General features: G+C 40.7%; 1 protein-coding gene across 2 annotated transcripts in view; it reads right to left on the bottom strand.

Annotated features, from left to right (window-relative positions):
* Positions 1–22,598, bottom strand: part of PPM1L (protein phosphatase, Mg2+/Mn2+ dependent 1L) — a 315,103-nt gene extending 292,505 nt beyond the window's left edge. Inside the window, exon 1 of one of the 2 annotated variants that reach the window (XM_032173924.2) lies at positions 21,428–22,598. In XM_032173924.2, the coding sequence (XP_032029815.1) occupies positions 21,428–21,826 (399 nt within the window). In that variant the 5' untranslated portion in view covers positions 21,827–22,598. The remainder of the gene's footprint in view (positions 1–21,427) is intronic. The other variant, XM_032173927.2, reaches the window with a different exon arrangement.
* Between the last annotated feature and the right edge of the window lie 1,144 nt (positions 22,599–23,742).

The raw sequence follows: 23,742 nt of genomic DNA, 5'->3' as shown, positions 1-23,742 counted from the left end.
GATGGCCAATAAGCAGATAAAAAATGCTCAGCTGCACAAATCATTAGAGAAAATGCAAATCAAAACCACAATGAGATATCACAGCCATTAAAAATGGCTACTCCCCAAAAATTATAAAATATCAAATATTGCCAAGGATGTTGAGAAACTGAACCTTTGTGCACTGTTGGCAGGAGTGTAAAATGGTACAACTATTATGGAAAACAGTATGGCAGTTTCTCAAAAATTAAAAAGAGAACTACCACATGATCCAGCAATCCTACTTCTAGGTATAAATATATCCAAAAGAATTGAAAGTAGTATCTCAAAGACATATTTGCACACCCACGTCCCTAGTACTATTCACAACAGCCAAGAGGTATAAACAACTCAAATATCTATCAATGAATGAATGGATAAACAAAATGTGGTATACACACACAATGGAATATTATTTGGCCTTAAAAATGAAAGAAATCCTGTCACATGTTACAAGATAGATGAATCTTCAGGACATTATACCAAGTGAAATAATCCAGTCACAAAAAAGACAGATACTGAATGATTCCACTTATATGCAGTAGTAGTCAAATTCACAGAAATCAGAAAGTAGCGATTATCAGGGGGCTACAGGGAGGAAAAAATGGGGAGTTGTTTAACAGGTATAGAGTTGCAGTTCTCCAAGATAAAAAACTTCTAGATAGCTATTGCATAACAATGTGAACACATATAACACTACTGAACTGTACACTTAAAAATGGTTATAATGATAAATTTTGTTACATGATTTTTACCACAATTTAAAAAGAGCACATATCAAAAATTATGTATTTAATTTTTTTATATAGATAAGGTCTTGCTCTGTCACCCAGGCTGGAGTGCAGTGGTGTGATCATGGCTCACTGCAACGTTGAACTCCTGGGCTCAAGCAACCTCTGCATCATCCTCACAAGTAGCTGGGACTACAGGTGTGCACCACCATGCCTGACTAATATTTTTAATTTTTGTAGAGATGAGGTCTCACTCTGTTGCCCAGGCTGGTCTTGAACTCCTGGCTTCAAGCAATCCTCCCACCTTGGCCTCCCAAAGTGCTAAGATTACAGGCATGAGCCACCATGCCCAGCAGAAATTATTTAGCTTAAACTTTCATACTAGAAGAAATGGAAAGGTTAACAAAGATCCTTCATAGTATTAATCTTCTCTGATTCCATGATGAGATTAATCTGACAAATATTTATAGGGCACTCATTCTATAAAAGCCACCAAGGGCCAGGCATGGTGGCTCATGCCTGCAATCCCAGCACTTTGGAAGGCCAAGGCAGAGGGATCACAAGGTCAGGAGTTCAAGACCAGCCTGGCCAACATGGTGAAACCCTGTCTCTACTAAAAATACAAAAATTAGTCGGACATGGTAGCGTGTGTCTGTAGTCCCAGTTACTCAGGAGGCTGAGGCAGGAGAATCGTTTGAACCCAGAGGTAGAGGCTGCAGTGAGCTGAGATCACGCCACTGCACTATAGCCTGGGCGACTGAGTGAGACTCCGAAAAAAAACCAAGGTATACATATTCTGAAAATAGACATAAAAAATACAAAAACATAGGATGACAAAATCTAAAATTAATTTAAGGAAGGCAAAAATGTTTTTCAGTTTAGATTCAACACTGCCAAGGGAAGTTTAATCTAATCCTTAAGGGAAATCATATTTTCATCCTATGAGACCATCTTTCTCTAGTATGGTGATTAGTAATAACTGCATGAGTAAACACACACACACACACACACACACACAAAGCAACTTCGGTTTCTCATGGATGGAGGAGCTAAGAGGTAGCTGCTGGTGTTACTTGTTAAGAACTCTGTTACTCTAATTTTCAATATGATTCATAAAGCTCCCCAAAGTAGAAAATGTCCATTTTGTACATGAGAATTCCACCAATTCCTCATAATCAACATTTTCTAAAGTGTAATTCCTTTAACTTAATAGTTAATGTAGAAGAAACAAATATATACACATATATAAAGTGAGAGAGAGAGATGACATTAGGTAAAATCAGATAAAGGTGATGATTTTTATTCCTTTCTAAGGTATTCCCACACTATCAGTAAGCTCTTTTCTGTTCTGCCATGCAACTTATCTAATGATGCGCTTCCTTGAGTACAAACCAAGAATGTTTGAGTTCTAAATCTCAAGTCTATAAATCACTGTTTCGGCCCCCCAGGCAGCTGATATGGTTCATTTACATTTCCCCACTTTTTGATATTCACTAAATACTACGTTTAATTTTATTTTGCATGATCCTTTGGGGAAGCGAAACTATAGACTGAACTTTTGAGGACGTGTTCTTGCACTTATGTTTGAAAACTGAGGCATGTCTGATGTACTGTAATCCACAACACTCCTAACCAAATAATTGAACCACCTTTTCAATGGCAGGCTGAGTTAAATCTGAGAGTATTGCCTAGCTTCCTCTGAAGAGCCAGCCCCCAATTCTCAAACTTCTTGCCTCACACCAGAAATAGAGTTACCTGTCAAACTGATGAAAACCACTTGCCTAGGATAACTTTCAGAATCTTATATACATATTTAATCTACATTTTTCCTGGTCATTATTTAAAGGGCTTTTGGATAGACCATACATTGCAGGAGCTGTGAGGGGTAATAAGAAAAGCAAAGAGAATAAACATGAGTGAATGGTATAAATAAATAATCTCCTCAATTTATTTCCATTCCCATAACCTTGAAATATTTCCCACAGATGATCTACAATGCTAGAAACTGAGTGCTAATGGTGTAACCCCTATATGAATGCCTTAACAAACCAGGCCTATTGGCACACAGCAAAGGAGAGCATGGGACCGGAACAGGATAGCTTTTGGAATCAGACAGACATAGGAAATATTTTAATCTCAGCTCTTCCATTTAGCCGTTGTGTAATCCTGGGCACATAGTCGTCTGAGCTTCAGTTTCCCCAACTGTAAAATGGGGATAACAACCATTGCCTCAAATGTCATGAGGATTTTGTGAGAGAACACCACTAAAAGTACCTGGCATGTTGTAGACACTTAACAGTCAAAATGAGCAAAGCCGTATGATTTCCAACAGATATAAGTGATAGCAAATGCAATCAGACAGCTTGGTATCCCCTTTTCATTTGTTAGACATCATTATTTTTAGAATTATTGCAAGGTATCATTATCACTGGAACACAATAGAGATGTGAAACTCAAGAAAGGTGAACCCTGGTTGGAGAGGGAAAGTAAGTTAAAAACAAACAATAACACAAAATGTTTGATTGCCTATAACAGACCACAAATTCAAAGGAGAGAGCTGACATGACCAAGCAAGATTTTATGGAAGAGCTGGAAATCGAGGGGGCCTTGAAATAAGGACAAGACAACCTCTTCCCCATGGCTATGTGTTAACAAAGCGGCAGCAGGCATGCGTATCCATCAGGTATTCAGTGAACAGTAGAGACTATTTTTGCTGTAGTGCAGACTTTTGCACAGGCAAACAACAGAAGGTAAGATTGAATAAGATAAAGGAGCCAGGGATACTATTATGAGAACCCAAAATTTCAGAGAAATAAACCATGGTTGCTGAAAATCAGAGGTTTTTTAAAAAAAAGAAACAATATATAATCCAGTTGGTTTATTAATAGAAGATTGATCTATCAGAGACATCACTGAGTGGATTGAAGAAGAGAGATGCCAGAGACAAAGTGACCATGAGGAGGCCACTGTCACAATCCTAGTGTAAAGTGTTGAAAGCCTGAATTAGCATGCTGGCAGTACCATCTTTATGGCATGTCTCCATAAAGATGGAGACAGGAGTGACAGGCATTGTAGAAATTCTCACAGACTTGCATGAAGAAGGAAGAAGGAAAAAATGACACAGCAGCTTTAGGAGTGGCTGACTGAGAGAACAAAGGCACGAACATGAGGAGAAAAGACACCTCTGGAGAGGAAATTAATCTAGGGACAAAAGAGGTAAACTTGGTTTCAGGCAGGTTGTTATCAATGTGACATCCAGAAAGAAAATGGTAAAGTCAGCATGTAAAGATGTGGGCTATAAACAGGAAGGCGAGCCCTGTGCTCAGAAAGGATGGCTGAATCCATAGAAGCTGCAAAGACTCTGATGCAAAAATGAGACCAGCACACCGAGCACAGCCCTTCTTGAAACCCAGACTCATGAAGGAAGCGAAGCCCACATAGAAGTCACAAAAGGAGCAGAGAAACATAGGTGGTGTCATTAAAACCAAGGAGGTGGGTCTCTGGAAGAGAGGTGGTCAAGAAAGTAAGATCCAACAAAAAATCAAAGACGAGAGCTGAAAACAGGCTCACATATGACAAGTATGAGGCTCCTAGAGATCTTCAAAAACTCAACTCTGAAAAAGTGTCAGATGGAAAAAGGAAATGCGGTAAGTAGGAAGAAAGCAGACACCAAGTAAATATACTCCATGCTTCCCTCTGCACTTTTCTAAAAGAAGTCTCATTCAGATTTTTAACCTGGAATGTAAGGAAACAAGGCTTTAAGAAATCAGGAGAATCTGATAATACACACTGACGGTAGTGGCACAGGCCCTAATCTTTCTTTTCTGCCCTCCTTGTTTCCATCTGATTCCCTGGTTACCCCGCACAACCTCTCTCCACACTTATTTCTAGGCTGTACTTCTCAGCTTCTTTCCTCACAGTAAGAGAGAGTCAGGCCAATCACCCCTTTCCCTTTCACCTTTTTTTCTCTCTTTTCACTCATATTATAGGGGCAAGGACAAAAGTCAGATTTTACAAGATAATCATAATTTGATAACTGTTCCTCTCTGTGTCTTCAAAAGAGGGACATCTTCCAAAATATACATGAAAATATGCTCAATATCATTAGTTATGAGGAAAATGCAAACTAAAACTACATTGAGATACTGCTTCACACCTACTACAATGGCTAAAATTAAAAAGATTAGTAAGGATGTGGAACAACTGGAAAACCATTTTGGAAAACAGTTGAGCAGTTTCTTAAGAAGTTAACATTCACCTACCACACAATCCAGCCATTCTTCTGCTAGATATTTACCCAAGAGAAATGAAAGCATACGTCCATACAAAGGCTTGTACATGAAGATTCATAGCCAAAAACTCAAACAACTCAAATGTCCAGTAAGTGAATGAACAAACAAATTTTGATATATATCCATACAATGGGATACTGTTCAGCAATAAAAATGAATGAAATATTGATCAGTGGAACAACATGGATGAATCTCAAAATAACTGTGCTGAGAAAAAAAAAGGCCAGAAAAAAAGACTACATACTGCATATTTCTATTTATATAAAGTTTTACAAAATGCAAACTAGTCTATAGTGACAGAAAGTTGATTAATGGTTGCCTAGAGATGAAGGAGAAGGGTAGGAGAATGGAAAAAGAAACGAATTACCAAGGAGCATCAAGAAACTTTTGAGGGTGATGGAGATGTTCACTACCTTAATTGTAACAATGGTTTCATGGGTATATACAAAACTGATCAAACTGCATATATTAAGCATGTACAGTTTATTGTATGTATCATACTTCAGTAAAGATATTTTTAAAAGAACAGCCAGAGAAATTGGCAAAATTTGAATATGAAGTATGTATTAGATGACCTTATCCCTATACCATAAAGCCACCATGCAGGCTAAGGAGTGAGGACCTGTTTTTGGTAAAGGAGGAACACCAGCCAAGCACTCCCATTGCCACCCTATTTTTGAGAGGAAAGTAAAAACTAGCTGTCTTTTTCACCGAAGAATTCCCTTTTAAGCAATATTTCCCAAGTATGCACCTGCCTGTACTGTTTCATGTCTAAATCTGTTTGCATTACATAATCCTTTGGGGATAAACAATTTCTGTCTCTGTGTAGTTCCATGAATCAGAGCAGGGCCTGTGGCTCTAATATGAAGGTATAGAGAGCTTCTCTGACCACTGTCGGGATCCCAGTTCTTTACCCCATGACTTCTTCAGCAGCAGACACTCAGGTCCCCCTACATGTTAAAAATATGAGCTTCCTTTCCAAAAATTATTTGCTGCTTTGTGAGTCTCACTCTTAGACAAATCCAGGCCCAGGCATTTATAAAAACAGGTCAGGCCTGGAGGTACCATATCAGATGCTCAGAAGAGTTCCAGAAAAGTAGGGGAAAGGTCAGAATCCCCAATTGGTCTCACTTCTGAAATCATTAGAGAATAAAATCCTCCAAGGTTTCAAGCCATACATAGATAAGAAAAAAAAACCCACAACAACAAAAAACAGCAAATATAAACTTTTTCCATGTATTTAGAATATAAATTACCAGGCTGAGTGCCCATCTCTATAGTCCCATCTGGTGTCAAAGCTATGGCTGGCACTTGGATTAAAAATAAAGCTTTCAATATGGCATTACAATTATCTTCCTAAAACTGACTATAAAAATATAATCGGAATGAATTAATCTTACTCCTAACTCCAAAGTCACAAGTTTATTCTGCTTTGTATCTTTGAAACTTTAAGAGACTAAATTTCCTCCAACTGATCACACACAGAAATATTTAATATGCTCTTCTTTAAAAAAAAAAAAGAGCCAGGCTTGGTGGCTCGTGACTATAATCCCTACACTTTGAGAGGCCAACGAGGGCAGATTGCTTGAGCTCAGAAGTTCAAGACCAGCCTAGGCAACATGGTGAAACCCCATTTCTACAAAAAAATAAAATAAAAAATCAGCCTGGTGTCGTTGTGTGTCAGGAGGCTGTGGTGGGAAGATCACCTGAGACCAGGAGGCAGAGATTGCAGTGAGCCGAGATCTCGCCACTGCACTCCAGCCTGGTGGCAGAGTGAGACCTGTCTCAAAAAAAAAGAAAAGTTCCTGAAAGTTGCCTGAAAATCTCAAAATATTACTTAATTACTTATTCTATTACTTCATAGAAGGTGTAGTGAAATGGTACCATTCACAAATTTATACAAATTCAAAATACTCTTCTATATCATTTAAAACACTATAAAAATATATTTTACATGCATATACTTTATTCTTTGGAATACATTTTAACTTTGGATATCACACATTTATAATTACATATTACTCTACACAGTAAGAAGTGCAAAATCATGTACACTCTTCTTTACGGGCAATTTGAGGGATCTTTCAAGATTGATTTTGACTAGACATGACTTTGTCTCTTATACCAACTCAGGACCTAACCTCGCTCAGTATGAGACTCCTCCACAAGCAGCCACTGTTTCTTTACGGGACAGGTAGTAGAAACTAGGGCAAGGATCTTATGCACAGGAAATCCTAGAAAAAATAAGGACGACCTTCACCAAAACCAACAGAAGTGCCAGGGCAAGATGACTCCAGAGCTCCCACTTTTCTGAAACCAGAGGGCAGGATCCCTGAGCATATCTGGTTAGGTCTTTCAACCTACAGAATCGTTATCCTGTGCAGTCAGATATTCTGCCTATTGTTTAGACTAATGCTTCCTAGTTCATTTCCTTCAGATGGATCTAGTGATGATACTTGTCTCCAAAGAAAAAACTACAGTATTTGTTCTTCCCATTATGTAATCAATGCATGCTGGTTTTTACCATTACATCTACATAAGTTCTAGTCCATTCTGTGATTATTAATTCTCTATATTACTATATTTTAAATATCCTTTCTTCTTTGGCTCTTATTTTCTACTGGTTTTCATCTTTCACTATATCAGTAAAGAAAATTTACTCCATTATCCATAAACTGAAGGCATTTTTACATTCCCTTTATCTCAAACTTTTTAAATAATCTCAAACACAGGAACATGATAACATCCACTATCATCAGTATTAAAAAATATTGTTCTGTTAGTTCTAGTTAATGAAATGAGGCAGAAAACAAAAACAAAAAATACAACTATCTAGAAAGTAGGAGACAAAATTACACTATCTGTAGTCAATATGATGGCATATCTTTTTAAAAAAGAAAAGAAAAGAAAGTAGAGAGAGAATGAATTGCCAGAAATGCCACTAAAGCTAAATAGGAAGTTGAGCCAGCAAGCATTTTTACAAATTGACAATAATCAGACCAGAAAACATAATGAAAAGATGGTCTCATTGTAATCAGTTTATAGTAACAGCAGAAGGATAAGTACTTCATCCTCATACACAGAATTTACTCCAAGTGCACTCATTTGGCCTACCAAAAAGTCTTTTACACTCTCTTCTCACTGTAGCCTAGACCATTGCTAGGTTGTCCCCCTCCGAAATGGGTACAAAAAGTTCCTACCCTCCCAGGAATCCCCTCTTTGGCCTGGAGTAGATTAGAATATTTTAAAACAAAATAACACTTAAAATATCTAATAATTAAAGAACAAAAATCCTACTGAATTTGACCAACAAATTCATCATCTAAAACAGGAGATAGTAAAGTAAAAATGGATAGCCAACAGAAGAACTACTATAATATTTCCACATTCATCAGCAGCATTAACTATAGTGAACAGTTATATATTAGAGAAAAAAAACCCCACCTTGTTGTTCTCCAAACACTCAGACCCCTCCTGATCGCTAGTTCACACAGCAGAGAAAAAACCTGAGTTAGAAAACTAATGGCAAAAACTGCAATTACTTTTGCACCAACCTAATACCTACTAGTAGTTTCTTAAGACTTGATGGGGCCCTAAAATACCAAACTTATGTCTCAGCTCCCAAATAAAACCATCCCTAAGACAATCCAAAAATAAGAAGGTTTACTCTTTTCTGAAGTCCTCTAAAGTCTATTTTCCCCCATATCAGTGTTATACACTTTACAGCAACATTCTCCAATGAGGTTACTAATGTGCAGAACAAGCAACATTCTCTAAACCCCCTTCCCACCTATGTGGCTCACTCAACAACCATTTCCACTTCTCCTTCTTCCTAGCTAATACAATTCTAGTTTTGTTCGCCTTTCTAAGTTGTCATGTCCTCCAGAGGCTGGGGTCCTCCTCAGACCCAGAATGAATTATGATGGGTCAAGGCTAATCATGCTGATCACATTCCCATGACCAAGTCATTGGTTTAGGCATGAACATGTGATACAGCTATGGCCTATAAGATGTGAAAAGTACTTTATAGAGAGATTTCCTGAAGCTTAAAGAAGAATGGGACAGATATAATTTCCTGCTCATGTCTCTGGATGTAGTTATACAAAGATGGATGCAGCAGCTCAGAGTATCACATCTTGCAACCATGAGGGAAAACTGAAGAGAATTTCTGAGACACTGAACCAGAGCCTTGAAGTCATTGAGCTGCTAGATCAAAAGCCTCTTTTGAGTCTTTTGTTATGTGAGATAATAACTGTCTCCAGTGTTTAATCTGCTTCCACTTGAGTTTTCTGTCACTTGCAACCAAAAACTTCCCAATAATGTACCATCTAGGTGGCCAGCTAGAACCCACTCCACCTGTAGCATAAGTCTCTAACAACAGAGACTTATAATAGACAAAACCAACCGATCTGTAAGAGGACATTTCCTTATTGCCACACTAGCTCTTTACAAACAGGAGCCACTACTGATTATCTAGAAACTATTCTGTCTTTAGTAGAAATTACATTGAATTTCCCTTTTTGAGATGAGTACTTCTCACATAAATTTAATGTTAATATTTAATTTGTGGGGAAGAGAAAAAATTATTAATATCATAGTTTTACCAGTTTTAAAATGGTAACAATCTAATCTTTATTTCTCTCTCTCTGATGAAGCCAGACTAGAAGAAATAGTCTTAAACCAAAGGGACCTAGTTCACATATAGAGATGAATTTCTTCAGAGAAAGGATTATAGTGAAAAAAATTCTCCAGGGAAAATGTGGAATCTCCTTGATGAAAGTCTTTAAAAATAGATATTTCATGTAGCTGTGAAGCCTTAGGCACTATATTTGGATTACATGACAATTCAAAAATCCCTGCCAGACCTATCTAGAGAGAAAACTCAGAAAGACAAATTTAGGAAACATCTAAGTGCTAAAATAAAACAGAAGTAAAAACTTCTTAATCTCAAACTCTGGAACATATCTATCATATAACTATGTAAACCAGCTGTTATAGAAAATTCACTTCATTATCTATGGAGCAAAAAGATAAACACTATGATCAAAGATCCTACTATGTCTCAATTTCCGTAAAATCCTGACAGTGTCATTAAGAGACTTATTTGGCCAGAAAATATCCAGTGACTAATTTAACTGAAAATTAATTCATTTAATTAAAACGATAAATGAAAGCACTTACTAGATTAAAAAGAAATGGTACACACTTATCAGAATAAAACAGTTTCTGCCCTATTGCAATCTCATAACTAAGAGAATAAATTTTATACCATATTTTAGATTAAAAACTTTGCTCTCCAAGAGTAGTGCTGAATATAGACCCTCTTCTTAAAAATACAATTTGAAATATTTAAGATTTACTGCTACAGGGCATTAAATCACTGCTCACATTTATAGTGACCAAAATTTGCAACATTAATGTTGAAAAGCAAATGTAAGTAAGTGTTTACTACTCCAGAGAAGTCACAAGGTTTATAGACATGCAATAGACAACAGGTCTTTGATTTAGAAACTAAAACACACAGGCTGGGCGCAGTGGCTCACACCTGTAATCGCAGCACTTTGGGAGGCCAAGGCGGGTGGATCATCTGAGCTCAGGAGTTCAATATCAGCCTGGGTAACATGGCAAAACCCCATCTCTACCAAAAATACAAAAAATTAGCCAGGCATGGTGGCACACACCTGTAGTCCCAGCTACTTGGGAGGCTGAGGTGGGAGGATCACTTGAGCCTGGGAGGTGGAGTTTGCAGTGAACCGAGATGGTGCCACCGCACTCCAGCCTGGGTGACAGAGTAAGATCCTACATCAAAAAAAAAAAGAAACTAAGACACAAAGATCATCATCTGTCAGCTGCTCATACAAGAGCAGGACATGGAGGGCACTAATGGTGGATGGTATGGTAAAAAGTCCATGAGTCTCAGAAATACAGCCTACTGCTATGGCACCTTTAGCTTCTGTAGAAACTAGAAAAGTTTCCAAGTTATTGTAGACCCATAGATGCCTAGCTTGGGGAGCAGATAGTTTTGCACGCATTAGAAAATAATGTCGCTCCACCTAGTATCACTGTACAGTGTACATTTTGCACTATGGTATGCAATGGCCCCAAACTTGCCTTCAGGAGCCCCACGCCCAGTGGCAGACAGGAGCTCTCTTGTCTTCTAGGAATGGAAGAAAGTAGGTTAAGTCTCAATCTTAACAGACTCAAGTATCAAGGCCCTCCTTAATTCCAGAAAGGTTGGAAGCAGCTAAGGTTCCATTAAATTGGGCCCTATTCTCAAGAAACAGAGAAAGGGGAAAAAAAAAAAAAAAAAAAAAAACTCCAGAGAGATCAAGTGATCAAGACTTGTAGCTTCTTTTTTTTCAGAAGTAAAATATTATATTGTATTACTCCATTTTAACGCTGCTATGAAGAAGTACCTGAGATTGGGTAATTTACAAAGAAAAGAGACTTAATTGACTCACAGTTCCACATGGCTGGGGAGGCCTCAGGAAACTTACAATAATAGTGGAAATCACCTCTTCACAGAGTGGCAGGAGAGAGAATGAGAAGTTCAAAGAGGCGAAAAGCCCCTTATAAAACCGTCAGATCTCATGAGAACTCACTATCATGAGAACAGCAAGGAGGTCTAATGATCTAATGATCTAATCCCCAGATCTAATGACCTAATCCCCCCACGATCTAATCACCTCCCACGAGGTCCTTCCCTCAACACATGGAAATTACAATACAAGATGAGATTTCGGTGGGAACCCAGACCCAGAACATATCATATATCTTCACTTTTTAAGCAGTTTTTCATAGCATAGACTTCAACTCTATTGAAAGTATATTAGTTTATCAATATGCATGACTTTTACCTATATAAATATTAATAAAAATGCTCTGTACTTTTCAGAGAAGGGCCTAAAACTATAAAACAAAGCTATAAAAGGGATGATCATTACATTAACTATTTTGAAAAGGATGGCTTCTTTTGTTTGTTTAAACTTTGACTTTGAAGATTTCTAGTAAAAACAGATTATAACTAGCCATAACCAAAGCTTGGCTTGACTTAAGGTTGGCTAAGAAAATAATGTATTAAGTAGCCTTCTAGAATGAAAATGCAGGATTAGCATCCACTCAAACTAAACATACCAACTCAGTATTATAAACAAATGAGAAAATGATATTTGCTGTTTAAAATTAACAATATATGTAATAGGAAACTGTTTTGATCCTGAAAAAGAAAAAAAAAGTCGAAGCTTGAATATAAAGTAAAATTATGCAAACACATCCACACTCCTACATATTTATCCTAAAGTCAAGCCTTTGGTACTTTGAAGTAAAATAAAACATAAGTAATTTTTGTTTATTGTGACTGGTTATGCTAATACCACTATAATTTCTATGAAAGCCTTTCATGAGCCAACAGGCAAAAATATTGCAGATTTTCTGTAGTGGGATAGAGGTTCTGCCAGCAAAGGAGGAGGGTAGATTAGAACAGATGTTTTAATGTCAAGCATCACCTGCTCTGACTTCTGACCCCAATCTTTTTTAACTACAGGACTTTTCTAGGTAATTACAAGATCAACCTACCAAGGTTAGCAGCATAGGGTTTTCAAAAACACCACCACCTGTCACAGAGACACAACTGTCACAGTCATATGAGAAAACCAAAGTCCCACTAAGCAAATCGAGAAGACTAGGCAGTGTCCACATAACAATGTTATCAGCACTTCATTGACCAAATTAGGAGATCTGTAGGGCTTCAACCAAAAACTGATGGTACAGGCTTTGGAGACAGGGAGCTCTAAGTCTGAATCGCAGTTTCAAACCCTAGTTTCACCACCCACAAGCTGCAAGAGACCATGGGAAAATTACTTAACCTCTCAGTGCCTTAATTTCTACACCTACAGAATGGGGGATAATATAGTACCTACCTCATAAACTCTCATCAGAATTAAAATTAGATAACATATATAAAGTACTTTATAAATACTGCCTTGCATATTATACATACTCAATAAATCTCAGCAATTATTATTACCATCAGTAATGGTGGCTTCTCCTTCATTCCTTTGATCCAGAAATCCCACTTCTGGAAACCCACCCTAGAAAAATAATCCAAACTACAGTAGAAACACAAAAATATTTATTACAATGGTATTTACAATGGTAAGAAGTTAGAGGAGCCTAAGTGTATACCAATAAGGAAGCAGTTGAGTAATTTCTCAAATATCTACTCAATAAAATATTGCTCTATCACTAAAAAATATATTCAAAATATAAATATAAAGAATTAAAATAGGCCAGGCGCGGTGGCACATGCCTGTAATCCCAGCACTTTGGGAGGCCGAGCTGGGCGGATTGCCTGAGGTCAGGAGTTCATGACCAGCCTGGCCAACATGGTGAAACCCCGTCTCTATTAAAAAATATGAAAATTAGCTGGGTGTGGTGGTGGGTGCCTGTAATCCCAGCTACTCGGGAGGCTGAGACAGGAGAATCGCTTGAACCCAGGAGACAGAGGTTGCAGTGAGCCTAGATCACACCATTGCACTCCAGCCTGGGACAGAACAAGACACCATCTTAAAAAAAAAAAAAAAAAGAGAGAATTAAAATAAATAAAAAACAAATCAAATATAAAGCATTATAGAGCAAAATGACAGTATGTTTATAGAATTATACAAAGAAAAACAACAAGATTTAAATCTACATATGTATATTTTTATAATTATGTAAAATTATATTTAAAATGCATACTGTTTTAAAAAAAAGGTAAAGCTGGGCACAGTGGCACATGCCTATAGTCCCAGTTATTCAGGAGGCTGAGGCAGGACGATCATCTGAGCCCAGGAGTTTGTGGCTGTAGTAAGCTATGATGGTACTACTGCAATCCAGCCTCATCAACAAAGCCAGATCCTGCCCACCCCACTCCCCAAAAAAGAAACAAACAAACAAAAAGACCAGCAAGCAATACACCAAAAATGTAACAGTAGATGTGACAGGGCAATGAGATTTGGAGGAATGTTTCTTCTTTTCTGTAGTATCTATCATGGAGTCATATTATTTTATAATTTTAAAATTAGTTTACTTTAAAATATATTTGACTTGCTGTAGATTTATTTTAACACTCATTAAGTAGAATTACTAAAATGGTAACAAAAGTTATGGAAGCCCTGACATCAGTCTTATCACCTCAAGAGTTATCCACTCCCATCACATCCTCTCCCTCTCTTTCAACAATGGCCCACACTCCTGGGTTTCATCTTCACTGCTCTGTCTCAAGCTTCCCAATTGACCCTCTCCCCTCATACTTCTATCTTGTTAGTTCAAATCAATCCTTCACATAGTTTGGAGGAGCAGGATTACTAAAGCATGGATTTTATGCCATTCCTATAGAGTAGTTCTCCAATATATACAGAACATGGCCAAGGCTCCTCAGCACAGCTTCAATACTAGTGCTAACAATAGTTCCAGCAGCATCTCCCACTCTCCTCACCTGTGTGTATCCCAAACCCCAGGCCATGGCTCTTCAACAGGGGGACCTAGAATGCTGGTACATTTTTGTCATTGTAAGTTATGTCACAAGCAATGTGTTATCCATAATGGTTCAAGTACCATAGTTGTGAATTATTTATTTTTTAAAAGTAGCTAGAAAAACATCAGTTTTATTCCTATAATCTCTTCCCATTTACCTGCATTAAAAATGAGGATGGAATTTATGCTGAAACATTGCCCATAACTCTATGTTTCCCATGGAGGCATGATACAAATAAAATCTTCTCTGTCACGAGTCACAGTGAAAGGGATACTCCAAACCAGAGCTCCTCACAAAGTGGCATCACTGGAAGTGCTCTCCACCTGCAAAGGGAGCAAGTAGGCTGCCTTGCTTCAAATTATGGCTGGCAATTAAATTTTAAAAGCCACCTTTTCTCCTCATAAAAAAAAAGCAAGGGGAGGAGGATAGAGGAACTCTAGAGACAACCAGAGACAAGGAGATAAATCTTTTTAGAATCATTCTACTCCATCAAGATGGAGACAGCATCTCAGCAGGTTAAAGGCCAAGAATTTCATTTCATGGATTTTTCCACTCCCAATGCTGATATGAAGTTTCTTTTTCAAATAAATAAACTTAACAATAAAAAACAGTTAATTTAAAAATAAGTTTAGTATATCAAAACACAGAGGGTACTTGAATAAGGAAAAAAATTATAAATGAGCTTCTAGAATGATTACTGTTGGGGAAAGCCTACTCCTGACAAATAAGACTACCTGCCTTCTTCCAACTGTGCCTGCATTTTATTTCCTCTGTACCATTTCCATATTTTTTCTTCAACCTCTAATGTCATCTTCCCCGCCTTTCTCCACCCAATCGCTGTCTACAGAAATGCTAGGATACAATTAAATGTCAGTTCCTCTCCAAAATTATCTAAAATTCCCCAAGCTCCTTCAGTCAAGCCATCACACACTTGTAGGTGGCAGGCATCTTGTAACTCTGCTATTTTTTTAAAAAAAAAGGTCATCTCTCCAAGTAGACAGAATGCTTCCTGAGGACACAGAATGCACCGAATCATCTTTAGACATCACATAGAACACAACACTGCTTTTCACAGGTGCCAGACTCTACAGAAAATGTTGGCTTAATTGAACCGAATTTCTTAACAACCTGTTCAGAAGATGCAGCAAGGTCAGCAGTCAGGTTCCTACACTCTCGTACAAAAAGGTCTTTAAGCACAGGCATAGGAAGGAGGGTTTCATTGAAAAAAAAAATTTTTTGCAGAAACTTTAATGTGCCATTTTAAACCAAAATAATCAGAATCTTCTCTTAAACCATAAGGCATTTGTCCATATTAAATCCCTAGGCCTCTTATACATCATAATGTTAAAGTCGAACATTTACTATCAGCAGCTATAATGTCTGAAAAGCAGTCACTGTGCCAGTCATAATTTATTTATTAAGAAGTGTATCTTATTTCAGAAGGATCCAATGAAACTTACATAAATACATATAATACAAGCTAAAATGACATATCTAAGAGAAGAGAAAAATGGTGATATGGTTTGGCTGTGTCCCCACCCAAATCTCATCTTGAATTCACACATATTGTGGGAGGGACCCGGTGAGAGGTAATTTGAAACATTGGGGCAGGTCTTTCCCATACTGTTCTCATGATAGTGAATAAGTCTCACAAGATCTGATAATTTTATAAGAGGAAGTTTCCCTCCACAAGCCCTCTTCTTCTCCTGTCTGCCACCATGTGAGACGCGCCTTCTGCCATGACTGTGAGGCTTCCCCAGCCACGTGGAACCGTAAGTCCATTAAACCTCTTTCTTTTGTAAATTTCCCAGCCTTAGGTATGTCTTTATCAGCAGCATGAAAACGGGCTAATACAAATGGGATAAAGGAAAATTTAGTGTAGGAAAGATAAACTGTCCTAGGAGTGAGGTTCATGTACCAGATGAATGTATTCCATAAAAGTCTGCACATTTGCTAGAGGTGGGTCAGAGGTTTGGTTCTTAATACTTGTAGCAGCCAACAAACCCAGGATGGCTCAATCAGTTACATAATTCGGCATCCTTAAGATAAATAGGTAATAGAGTACTATTTCTCCCTTGGTCCTCATTAAAATGATACTATATAATATAACAAATGATTTCCTCAACAACATTCTTGTAGTTGATTTCTCAGAGCTAAGGAGACTATTCCCCTAAACCACCCTCAGAGGCAAATGACAGCAAACAATTCAACAAAAGCAAATGATGGACAGGAAAGCAGGAGGGCCAAGCAAGGGGTTCAGACATACAGTTCCTTGCAGAGCTAGATGCATCAAAACCAGATTTTATTCTATCTAGACTAACCTGAAATCCAGAGGCTTGCATCCACTTGTCTCTGAAACTACAAAGAAAATTTGATATGCAAGTCCTTTTTTTCTGGGGAATATGTCTGTAGTTTCATAACAGTCTCAAAGAGCAGCATGACTCAAGAAAAGTTAAGAACCACTGATCTAAAGAATCAGACTATATATATATATTCTTCAGGCAACCCTCCATAAGCAGTTTATTTTCTGAGCTTCTCATGAGAAGTGCTGAGCCTAAAGACTGCAGTCCCTGGCAAGCGCTTGAAGTATGGCTTCTCCCTCATGCAAAATGTGGAACTCTAGGCTTTAACCACTGGCCAAGCTGTGTGTCAATTGTCAAGATGCATAAGACCTTTAATAAAGTAATGCTCATGAATATATGGAGCACATAACAATCTATTTTTTTAGCTAGGCTTCAGCCATGAACATTGATAGAGGTGCCAAAGGATTTGGTGATATTTCTTCTAGATGGTATTAAAAAAAAAGAAACAAACAAACAAACAAAAAAAAAAACCTTTTGCCTGTAGATAAAAATTACAAGTAAGCACAAAAACAATGATTTTCCTAGACAAAAATCATTTTTTATCTTAAAATAATCTTTCTACATCAACTTATATAATGAGCTCCTTTTTACCTTTTTGTTGTTTGAATCTTGTTACATAAGAAAACAATCACCGCCATACCTTTAGACACATACACACACTGTGAACCATCCACACACAGTATCATGGTTAGAATCAAGGGAGGAAGCTGGCCTGTAGGACCACTGAGATAAGGCTCTTTAAAATTTCATCCATCTAGAAGAAGCCACAGTCCTACAGAGTCTGGTCCTCAGCATAAAAAGTCCAGAGACATATCTTTGCCAAAGAATCCACAGTTAAATATGCTCAAGAGAACTAACTCATGGTAACCCAAACCATAAGAGGCTGAAGTACAAATCAGAATACCAATTTATTAATTAATCATAGAGAATATTTCTTTTGACTAGTAAGAAAATTTACACCTAAAGCCACGACACAGTTTTCTCAAATATCTGGATAACTGAAATCCTGAATTGGTAATAAGAAGTCCACTGAAAGTTAGAACCTTGAGATATAGAGAGTTTGGGGGATACCTAATAAATTATCCCTGCACTACATACATCTTCATAGCAATCAAAGTTGTGGCTCACACAGGAAGAGTCTCTCTCCCTTGAATATTGCTGCCCCAGCACTGCAGACTTCCTGGTCTTCTTGGCCTTTCCTCTTCCATATCCTTCTCTCCATTAGGTACTTCTCTAGACAAGGTACAATACAACTGATGAAGTCGCACCTTACAGGCATTATTATCCCTATTTTTTAGATAATAAACTCCCAGATAAAGCTGTTTCAGCAACTTGTCCAATGTCACAGCTAGAATAAAGCAGAGCACAGATTCAAAGCCAGATCTCAAGTCAAAACCTATGCTTCTAATCTTGAAGTAAACAATACCTTCAAGGTGTTTTTTCCTGGGCCTTCCTACCTACCAGTCTGATTTAAATGTCCCTCCTCTGTGTCACCATCACACTCTAAGTGCACCATGACTATAACTCTTGGTATAGAGGTCTGTCTCTCTCACTAGACTGAAACTTTTTGAGGATGGGGTTATATTTCATTCACCCTTGTATCCCCAGGGCACCATCTATCTAGGTAAATATTCAAGCCAATTTGTCCAGTGGTTTCATATAGAGATCAACAAACTGAAGGCCTTGAACTAGCCACATAGCCTTAGGAAGGTCACAACTTCTCCAACTATCAGCATCTCAGCTTAAAAGAAAAAGGGTGAGGGATGAAATGGATATACACAGATGAAATGGATATACACAGAGGAAATGGATATACACAGATGAAATGGATATACACAGATGAAATGGATATACAAGGTAATGTCTCCTCTGCATCTAAAGAGCACTACAATTACAGACGGGCCCTAGTTTTTGATGGCCTATCTTACTAGTGTGAGTTATTAGAAATAAAATTAAACTCCTCATTTATCGTCTATACCATTCTAGAGATAGAATATACATAAATAACAGAAAGTTCAGAAAAAGCTTCCTCTTTTGTGACAAGAGCTAACATCATCTATACTAAAATCAAACAGTGGCACCCTCCTCTGGTGAATGTTAAAGGAGCTAAACAACACACAAGAATTAGATGGTAGGATTTTGAATGATATATAAAGAAAAAGCAAGAGAGAAATTACCTAATATTGTCACCGTTATACTCCCAATAGCAATTAAGTAACTCCTTTTGTAGCACTGTCCTTATTTTGCCCTAAAACAAAGCCAAAGTGAACTAACTGGCTACATACGGTAAGGGATTATGAACAGAACAATTATTCTATTTTTAAGAGTACTGATAATATCAATTATTTTGCAAACAGCATGCTTTTTAACGTAAGGCACAAAGGAAAGTATTTCATGGTTTGGCTAACGATGATCATCTTTTCATTTGTTGTTAAAAAATCTAATGACAAGCCATGTACGTGTAAAATACTTTTAGCAAAATAAAAGCATTTATCGTGTCCCTTTTCTGGATGGTACATTTACCACAAGATAGTACTAGAAATTTTTCAACCTGAAAAGTGTTTTGGTGTGCAACTTTCAGGCTTTACAGTACCAACTTAAAAGAAAAAGAAATTTAAATCACCCAATCACTTACACTTTTTTAGCCCAAGGCTAAAACTATGCCAATGCATCACACCCAGACAACCACAACCCAAAATTTCACCGCATTACTATTACAACCAAATATTTAATAAAATTAAAACTGTGCTTTCTAAGACCAGAAGCAGATTATCACCAGCCACCAATTTTAATATAAAAATATATAATAAATATAAGCTTGTTAAATGATTTACAAAGGAAGGAATCACAGCTTCCTTCACTCGCATTGAATTTAGGCACAAAAAAATGAAAATACAGATAAGTCTGCTTCAAGCCAAGAAGACAAATCAGCCATTATACTGGCAAGTTTGTCATTAAGGTATGTTTTTGCCCATGTACACAGCCTCTTTTCCCTCAATTAATTTTACATCTTTCACTTACTCTGTGACCAAGGGGAGGGGATCCCGACACTATCCAAGAGGTTACAAATTTACAACCAGTGAGAAACTTGCATTCTGAAAAAACAGAATATAAAAAAAGCTAGAGTAGATGGAAAATCGCAAAAACTGATTTCAGTTCTACCAAATGAGTTTTCCTACTAAGTTTGTCATTCTTGGCAAAATTGGTTCTACAAGGCAGGTAGGCACAGTAGCATGAAAAGATTAGCAGAGTGATGGGTGAGGAATGCAGATAAGATATCCAGTTGAAGGTTTTCTCAATGTTCACCCAAAACAAGGCCAAAGAACAAGCAAATGCTTGAAAAGGAATGGCAGTCCCTGCAGTTCCCTACAGCCTACCCAGAGATCAGCGGCCAGAGAAGAAAGTTGGGGGAAAACTTGTATGAGAGTTCAGGGGAGAGGTGTAATCAAAAACAGGAAGGGGTTAAGAATAAGAAAAGTATGCTGCCAAAAGGGAAAACAAAGAGTATGCGGCAATGAACCCGTTACAAACTGCCAAATTGAGAGATGGGGTGATTGGCGCAGTGTTCTTTGGAGCATGGTGCTAGAGCCTCATTTGCCTCTCACTTTGCCTGGGCCAATGCGCAAGGACCAGAGCCAACCCTTGCCTAACCTCCAGGAAACCTGGGCCTCAGCGCACAACCCGGGTGCCGCAGAAATGTGGGAGAGGGAATTGAACTGGCCTCTAGCTATCTCCTGCTTCCAGATGAACCACAAACAAAGGAATTTAGAAGCAGGTCGACGTCTGCACCCCCAAGCCCTCCAGGGCGCAAGGGTGAGGTCAAAGCACCGCCTCCTTTGCGGGCATAGCCACCTCTGCAAAGGCCAGGGACATCTAGGTCCCGCTCTGAGATCCTAGTAAAAACAAGCGGCCAGCGAGACGCTCCTGTCAATTGGCCCCATTGCACTTGTAAAGTTGATAGAGTTGGAAAGAAGCGCAGAGCTGCCCCTCGGATTCCTCCCTAGAGTGAAGGCGATGGGAAGCAGTCACAGCTTCCTTCACCCTCAATGAGCTCGCTCTGCAAATATAGCCTCTTTGCCTAATGAAGCATAAAATACACTGTCTTACTTCTCTGTGCCTAGTTCAGCTCAAACCCTAGAACAAGGGCACTGGGATCTGGGACCAAAGTTCACTGGAGATACCATTAATTCTCCTTGCTAAACTAGCACAGTGTTTGCTGGGTTCCGGCCTTGGGAACCTCATATTAAGTAGCAACAAATATGCTGTGGATGACTCTCCTTTCCCTAAAGTGGACCCTCAGCCCCAAGAAGTCTGTATCCAGCAGTGCTTTTGGCAACTGGAGCCGCATTTGTCCAGCCAGGCACTGTGGTGTCATCACCACGCCCCTCGCACCCAGATCCTCTCCCGCTGCGCACACGCTGTCCTGTTGTTTACACACACACACACACACACACACACACACGAGGCATACACGGACACAAATACAAAGCCCCGGGTAGCTCCTACCTCTCCCCCGTGCCCGTCGAAGATCCCGAAGATGGACGGGTGCGTCTTGTTGGCCAGATCCGTGAGAACTTCGAAGCGGTCCTCCATGTGGTCTCTCCGGCCCTGGATGGAGTACACCGCCACATTGTGGTTCTTGAACTCCCAGGTCTTGGAAAACTCGGCCTCGAGCACATCAAGCCCCCCAAGTCGATCGTTCTGCATGATCTCGGCTACCTTGCCCTTCACCATCTTCACGGCGTCCCGGCTGGACTTCACGATGGTCTTCACCTCGTCGGTGTGGAAGAAGTAACTCCACAGAGCCAAGCTGATGCACAGCAGGAAAAGCGTCTCGGGTCTCAGCAAGAAGTAGCGCATGATGCGACCCAGCAGAGATAGCAAAGTCATTGTATCCTCTATCATTTATTATCGCTAGAGCCTCAACCACCACCACCGACGCGCGCTCCGAAGGCTCGCCGGGTCCGGGAGCACTGCGGGGACAGCCCGCCGGGAGTGAGGCGGAGCAGTGCCGGAGGGTGGGGGAGAGGCTCGCCGAGCTCAGCCAGAGGCAGCCGAGCAAGCGGCTCCGAGCGGGCAGCGCTAGCAGAGGCAGCTTCCCTTTTGTCTCCCCGCCTCGGCGGCCCGGAGGCCCGTCCCTGCCGCCCGCGCCGCCTCCCTTCCCTGAGCCCCTTTGTGAGACCGCGGCGGCGGCGGTAGCAGCAGCCGCCGCAGCAGCAGCCGCGGGTGCCCCGGTTGGGTAAGAAGAACCAAGTTAAAGTTGCGCTGGGCGGGTCTGCCGCGGTGAGCGGGAGAGTTCAGGGGCGCCGGCGCCCGCGCGGCCCCTACGGGGGCACCCCCTCGAGACTCCCGGGAGCGATCAGCAGGTGAGGCGCAGGGCTCCAGAGCCCGGCGGACGAGGGATGCAGGTCCCTTGGTCGCCGCCGCCGCAGGGGAGCGCGGAGATGGCGGAACGTTCCAATTCCTTCACACACCCCGGGGGCCCCAGAGAATAAAAGTTTTGCGGGAGCCTGGGCAGAGACAGGGGTACGCAGAGCCCGGCGACGCGGCAGGATCGGTACTGAGCCGCAGGCGGCCGGCTGGGCTCTGCCTGCCTCTCCCAGGGACCTCCCGGCTCGGCTCGGCTCGGCTCAGCTCGGCTTCACTCGCGCGCTCCCTCCTCGCGTCCCGGCTCGCGCGCGCTCGCCCCGCCCCGTCCCGCCCCTTGAGTCGGGACTCGACACCCCGAGGTGTTCCCACCGAGCTGTCAGAGGCTGAGCAAGTTCCGCGGCCCCCGGTGCGCACTCGCAGCCCCATGCGGTCCAGGACAGCCAAGGGGGAGAAAAGAAGGAGGTCCGCTGCCTAGCTCTTGCGAATCGTTGTTCCTTCCCCCTGTGCCGGCTCCTAAGACAAGCTAATACTGACCCCGGTAGTCTTAGCGTTGGTTTTCCAGGAGCTACTGCTGCTCACTGGGAAGCCGAGAGCCGTACGTGAGCGTTCCCCCCTTCGGCGACTGCACTGTAGTGCGGTCCCCGCTTCGCCAGGCATAAGGCAAGCGAGAAGGGACGCACTTCTCCCGGCTTGCAAAGCGATAGGGAGACTATCGGGCCGCTGGCCGCGTTTTCGGCGTTCAGCAATAGAGGCCTTCCCGGATCTCCCGAGAAGCGGGGAGCGAGCCTGGGTCTAGCAGCCTTCTCCCTTCCGAGAACAGCAGAAAGGGGGAACTCGACAGAATGACCTCTGTTTCCCCAAGGAAGTGCACTCTGACGATAACCTGGGGAGGGACGAGAAGGGCCGCTCTTTCTGAGAGCCGCCGCCGCCCCTGGAGTAGGGGACTCAGCGGCCACGAAGGCCTTCCCTGCTCGCGACCTTTCCACGGGGAGGCACGAAGCTTCCGATGGGGGCCCCGGGGCGCTCCTGACTTTTCTACGGGGTGAGGGCTCTGACCCTGCGGTTCAGGTTTGAAGGTCCCTTGGAAGCTCGCAAGTGGTAGTCTCCCACCACCTACCCGGTCATCGCAGGAAGAAGGCTCAGTGGGGGCGGGAGTCTGGATGAGCGGAGAGTAGCCGCCGCGGAGAAGAGTGCGAGCTTGCAGGAGCCGACGAGGATAACTCGAAATGTGGGCAGGCAGGTGTTGGTGGGTCTTGAAGGTGGGAAAGCACGAGAAAAGAACAACGTTCGCGTCCGCTTAGAATACGGAAACAAGTGAGCTTTAAAGGAAAATACTCATTCTCATTACCCCTGTCCAGGAAGAAGAGTGCTGATCTGCTTCTTCCAGTCCGCTGGGCTGGAGAGCAGAAAGGCTACTTGATCCCAGCCAAGCCGGTGTCTGTCCCCCAACA

The sequence above is a fragment of the Hylobates moloch genome, unplaced genomic scaffold, assembly GCF_009828535.3.
Source record: "Hylobates moloch isolate HMO894 unplaced genomic scaffold, HMol_V3 SCAFFOLD_13, whole genome shotgun sequence".
In the NCBI taxonomy this organism is placed as follows: domain Eukaryota; kingdom Metazoa; phylum Chordata; class Mammalia; order Primates; family Hylobatidae; genus Hylobates; species Hylobates moloch.
Note: the sequence above shows the minus strand (reverse complement) of the source record. Positions and strands in the feature narration are given on the sequence as shown.